This window comes from Stegastes partitus, unplaced genomic scaffold (genome assembly GCF_000690725.1).
Source record: "Stegastes partitus isolate 25-593 unplaced genomic scaffold, Stegastes_partitus-1.0.2 Scaffold209, whole genome shotgun sequence".
NCBI classification, from domain to species: Eukaryota; Metazoa; Chordata; class Actinopteri; family Pomacentridae; genus Stegastes; species Stegastes partitus.
In genome coordinates, this window is record NW_007577940.1 from 497,579 (window position 1) to 503,654 (window position 6,076).

The following is a 6,076-nucleotide window of genomic DNA, read 5'->3' on the forward strand; positions in this document are numbered from 1 at the left end:
TAGAGCTGATGTGCCTTGCCAGAAAGTTCTAGTTTTGTCTCGTCTGTCCATAGGACATTCTCCCAGAAGCTTTGTGGCTTGTCAACATGCAGTTTGGCAAATTCCAGTCTGGCTTTTTTATGATTTGTTTTCAACAATGGCGTCCTCCTTGGTTGTCCCCCATGAAGTCCACTTTTGCTCAAACAATGACGAATGGTGCGATCTGACACTGATGTACCTTGACCTTTATTTTTTTTAATTATTCTGTGAAACCATGGCTCAAAAGCAGTCTGGCTTTCATTGTTTAATATTCAAAGAAGTTTTATTTATTTTTACTTTTGTCAGATTTAACATATTTTTGTGACCGTTGTGGGTTTTTCTTTCATTGACCGAGGGGTACCAACAATTTTGTCTGTGTGTGTGTGTGTGTGTGTGTGTGCGTGTGTGTAGGTGTGTTTGTGTGTGTATGTGTGTGTCTATGTTTTTTAGCATTATCTGCAGTATTTATCCTTCATGTGCACTGGCAGGGACATTGGAGTAGTAAAGCAAAATCGCTTTATTAGTTTAGTGTTACCTTTTACTTTTCTATTCTAGTTTTATGTTTGTTCACTTATTTGGATTTTTAGTAATGTATCATACGTCTGTTTGATTATAAAATTTTGTCTGAGCAATATCTGGCATAAGAAGCTCCTCTTGTGAATTAGAAAGTTCCATCTAATCTTATCTTATTGTATCTTATTTTTATATTATTCAGATTTTATGTTAATTTACATTTAGATTTTTCTTGTATAGCACAAAACAAGATATTAAGTATGTCATTTCTAGCTACCTTACTCTAAGAAATTAAGTCAGAACTAGACAAACAGATGTAAAATCTTTTCTATCCCGCTGTAGTGAGATGGAAATTGCTTCTGGAACTTGGATCTCTGAATTGTCTTAACGTTTCACTTGCTGTGTCCATCAGCTGCAGATATCACTCCAACCTGAGGCTGCCTCTCATCTACCCCCACCCTTACCGACAGATCACTGTGGAGACAGAGTTTGACAACCCGCTCTATGAGACAGGAGCAGTGAGTGTCCACTCAACTGAAACACTACATTTAACTAATCGTCCACTCTTTGGAGCTTACAGCTCACACTGCCTCTGACTCTTCCTTTGTCTTTTTCACTCGCAGCAGGACACTCGTGAATATGAAGTATCGATATGAGAAGCCTCTCAAAAGACATTTGTGAACCGAGACCGACCGCCCCATCCTAACTCTTCATCCTCCCCTCCCTCCCTTCTCCGCCCAGGAGGAGGCGATGTAAATACAAATAATGATGTCCAGCCCCTTCTGACATGAGACGCAGTGATTGATCCTGTTCTCTCCTCCTTTGATGTGACAGCTTGTGTAGACATGGTGGGAAACAGGAGCAGAAATGTGGTGCAAAGAGGAAGCAGGCAGGTAGTCAGTAACAGACTGGCGTCGCTGGGAGATGATGGGAGATGGAGGACGGAAGGGAAAGACCCAAAGATCATCTGAGATCATCCAATGTGGTGAGAAAAGAGGCGATGCTGAGTGTAATGGGACAAACAGAAGTTAAGGAGGGGAGAAGGGGAAGGAGTCACGGACAGGACACAGTGGGGGGAATTAGGATCATTTTATTGTTTTCTTCACTGTGAGCAGTTTAAAAGAAACCCAGAAGTTAGAATCCTTAAGATTTTCATGAAATCAGCCTATTACTAATATTATGTATGAGTGGATTTCTTTCCGCTGTCATTAAATGCATTTCATTTCCTAATTGTTAGTATCAGAGTCTACCTGTTCCATGCACATGGACAGATCACCAAATGGGCCCAAGTCTTATCCCAGAAATATGATATACAATATTAATAGCAATGATAAACATGGGGTGCTGGAGCCTATCCCAGCCGACTTACGAACTTACGACACACAAAATTAACAATATAAGACTCCAAAAAATTAACAGAATGGCTAAAAAATAACCCAAAAAAATGGTTTAAAAATAAATAATGAGACACAAAGTTTCCAAAATTAATGCAAAAAACCACAAAGAGATTTAACATCAAACAGAGACACATAATAATCGAAACTATACAAAACCAATCATGTAGAAATACAAAATACATAAGATTAGACACAAAATACCTACAATCTGTTACAAAATGACTAAAGTTAAACCCAAACAACCTCAAAGAGATCCAAAACATGCCAAATAAGACAACCACAAAGAGATGCATTATTATACAAAGAGACACAAAATTAACAATATGAGACACAAAATGACTTTAATAAAAAAAAAAAATTTTAAAGTCCAAAAAAAGAGAAACAGTAAAAGACAGTTCAAATGAAATGAAAACTCTAATAAAATCAGGAAAAGCTCGCCAATAAAAGTATGTTCTACAATGAGACCTGCACAGAAGCTATAAGGGACCCTTTGAAGCCATAAGTAAAATCTTAAAGTCTATCCTAAAACACTGTGGGAATGTAAAGAGGCTGAAACAGATCATGTCTCTTGGTTCTGTATAGTCTTGAGTCAATCAGCAGCTTTGTGGTTGAGCTGCATCCAGCTCTTAATACATGCATGGCCACACTCGCTGTTACCATGGTAACCCCAGGTGTTGGACTGGAATCTGAAGGACGACAGCTGAGTGGAGGTGGATGTTTAGTTTTGGTTTGTCTCCTGTCCCTGAACTCCCTCCTGCCTGCAGTCACCTTGCAGGCCCTTCAATCCGGCTGGTCCACAACTGGCTTTTAGCTGTAGTTACATAGTATTTCAATCTCAGACTCGAGGGCCGGTGCAGTACCGTTGTCTTTTTCCTCTCACATTTAGTTAGATTGATGGACCGTCCTAGTCCGGCCCCAGAGTCCCCAGCTGTGGACCTGCTGTGGACCGAAGAGCTGAATGAAACTCATGCATTGTTGCAGATGCGGCGGTCGCGATGTGAATAGTGTAGCTGTAGTTCCAACCGATTGATCTTCGAGTGCAACTCAATCAACCCACCAGATGATGTATTTATTTTGATGTACTGTACATGTGATGTTTTATGCAGATTGATAAATGTACATTTTCATTATGATAAGACAAATGTTAACAGTTTCCCTAAATAAATGGTAAAACTTGAATAAAAAGTACAAAAGATTCTTTTTAAACATCCAGCTGTTCTCTTGAATTCTTCCTTTTCATGTTTTGCTCTCAGTTCTTTCAGAGGGTCCAAGCACAAAGCTTAGATTGTTTTATACTTAACTGTTTCTTTAGAACTGCGTACTTATATTTATCTGCTTCTTTAATGTCTCTTAACAGCTTTAAATATGGAAGCACTGCACATTTTCTTACTTTTTTAATAAAAAAAAAATATGCTTTTTATTAGAACTGTGAAGGAGTGAAGCAGTAAACCATGAAGTCTGTAAGGTTGCTGCAAAAACTGAAGTTGCTTCAAGTAACTAAGCCAAGTTTTCTTCAAGTCACACTTTGTTTCTAATCCTTCTGTCATCATCAGGACTGAACATCTGGAATGTGAAATATTGTATCTGTTAACGTTTTTCTGTTTTCTTACATGTGGACATTACTCCAGAGTGTTTCCTGCTTTAAATCAGCCTTTGTGAGGGGCGACTACACAAAACAGTAAGCATGATTTGTATGTGTACAGCAAAGGCAGGACCTGTGTTACCTTAACGAACAGAAATCTATTCTGTTATTTCTGACCATTTGATAAACCACACTGTATTATGCTTGAGCATATGAAACCCTAATGACCAAAACTGCTAAAAAAAAAATAAATAAAAAAATCTTTGCTCTTTTTATTCTCACCTTTTAGCATTTCGCTGCTGGTGATTTTCTTTTGATGGTGGGTAACACTTCTTTATTATCGTTACATAATTTCTGTATGCAAAAAAAAAAAAAAGAACGCTGACCTGATAAGGTCAAGTGAAAATGGATTTGCTGAGTTACTTCAGGCAATATGCAGGTGAGGTTAGGTGAGTGCGAGGCTCCTTCTACCCACTGTTAGCTGATCTATTGATTTATGTGCATGTCAATACTGCCTGCATCTTTTTTAGAAAAGCAGAGGACACAGTTCTGTATTTTATATGAGCACTTTGGGGTTTTGAAGGTTTAGGTACATCCGCTTTAAAAAAAATTGCTTATTGCACACTTTGTTGTGTTTCAATGGCCTTGTTTCTATCAGTCTACACCAAAAGTAATGTGAAAACATGTTTTTTCAAGCTAAAATCTCTTATTTATAAAAGCATTCAGACTCTTTGCTGTGTTCAGCTACGTCCTGTTTGCTTTCATTATTCCTAAGCTGTGTCTGGAGCCTAACCTGCACTCCATCTGTGGCCTCCAGTGAACAGACTGGACACATGTCCAGGCCTCTGAGGAACGATGTGATCAAACTGTGTCAAGATAACAGAACCATTTCTGAAGCTCTGACTGACAGGGATCTGCCTGATGGGATCTGCAGGTAGAATGGCACTGCCCAAATCCTGAGCAAGGTCTGCAGAAAATGAAACATGGAGACTGGAAGGTGTTTTTCAATGTGCTTCTAAAAAGTACTGAATTAAGGTTATAAATGCATTTAAAATGAAGAGTTTAAAACCCACTGTCAGGTTTAAAAGTCTCTGACAAATCACCAAAATTACACAATTAATCAGCAAGAAACTGTAAAATCAGAAAGCTTTTAGATGAACTAGTTATGTGTACTTGTGTTCGAAAAATGAATCAACTCTAAGTTTAGGATCTTGATATTTCATAAAAATCATTTCTTCTACATGTGTGATGTATAATTTTGCCAAAAATAAATTCTTGTAATAGAGCAAAGATATTCAACTTAGTATTTTTCTATCTTTTTTTTTTTCTTTTTACTATTTTTAGCATTCTAACTGTGTCATCCTGGACAGAAAACATCTCTAAATTTCCATAGAGTTTCCGCGACATAAAGTGTGTTAAAAGTTAATATTTTCTGAACTGACTGTAGTGTTAGGAGTTGTTATACAGAAGATCAATCTATAGTGAGGGTAAAAACACAATAATTGTTACCTGCTGTAGTTAGTTGATTGGATAAGCACAATAGAATCTGGACACAACACTGTAAAAAATAAAAAATAAAAAAATTAAGAAGTTTTTTTAATTGAAATTATAGGTTTTCCATTTGGCAAATTTGACATAAAAATGCTAATATTGTGGCCTCTTGTGAGGTTCCAACCTGAGGTGTGGGACCCTCACAGCAAAACAAAATTCTAACATTAATTTTTGACTTCATGCACACTGTGTCCTTTTCTTCACATCAGACAGTTGAGCTGTCACAGTTCAGCTACAGGTAAATTCTTAGTTACATATCAGTCAGTTGAGCTCCATCACAGCTGTTAGGATAGGCTTGTATTTTACCGTTGGTAAAGTAGGAGTGAGATTACCTTTACACATATCTGAAGTCTGTAAAGGGCTTTTGATGCTCAAAATTTCCTGGGGGAGGACAACAGACCACACACCCAAAATATTCAAACAAAATCTTCACCCATGACTGTTATGAGAAGTTTCTTTGAAGTGTGACCTCCTACTTTCACCACTGCTGCAGTTTCTTGGCTGGAATTCTGTTTGACAAGCAACTTTTCTCTGGACTGCTGCAAATTTAGCCTGACGGGTGGGAGGCAGATCCTGCCCCACAGCATTCCCCTACCTCCAACTCATTTTAACATCCTAATGATTCCTTCTGTTGCCACCCTGAATGCTAATAGGAGGATAACGCTTCATGCCACGATGGCAATTTCCACAGGCCTTCCTGCTGCGTTTAATTCAGCTGCTGAGAAGCTTTTAACTGCATGCTTGATGATATTAGACACTCTGAGGAAACTGAGTGCTACCCACACAAGTTTAATGAACCAAACAGCATTCACAGAGCCAGAAATACATTACATTAATGTGCATTTAAGGCGTTTAGCTGGTGCCATTATCCAGAGAGAGTCATAATGAGTGCAGCAACACAAGGAGATCATTAATATTAGAAGCAGCTAACAGCATGGGTCACAGCAGAGGCTGTGCACGCAGCACAGACACACAGAGGCAGCAGGAACTCATACTGTATCATGAATTTCATTTG

General features: G+C 38.3%; 1 protein-coding gene across 1 annotated transcript in view; it reads left to right on the top strand.

Annotated features, from left to right (window-relative positions):
* Nucleotides 1-1,242, top strand: part of sez6l (seizure related 6 homolog (mouse)-like) — a 125,518-nt gene extending 124,276 nt beyond the window's left edge. Inside the window, exons 16-17 of the mRNA XM_008280773.1 lie at nt 944-1,049; nt 1,155-1,242. Of these exons, the coding sequence (XP_008278995.1) occupies nt 944-1,049; nt 1,155-1,187 (139 nt within the window). The 3' untranslated portion in view covers nt 1,188-1,242. The remainder of the gene's footprint in view (nt 1-943; nt 1,050-1,154) is intronic.
* Nucleotides 1,243-6,076: the final 4,834 nt, after the last annotated feature.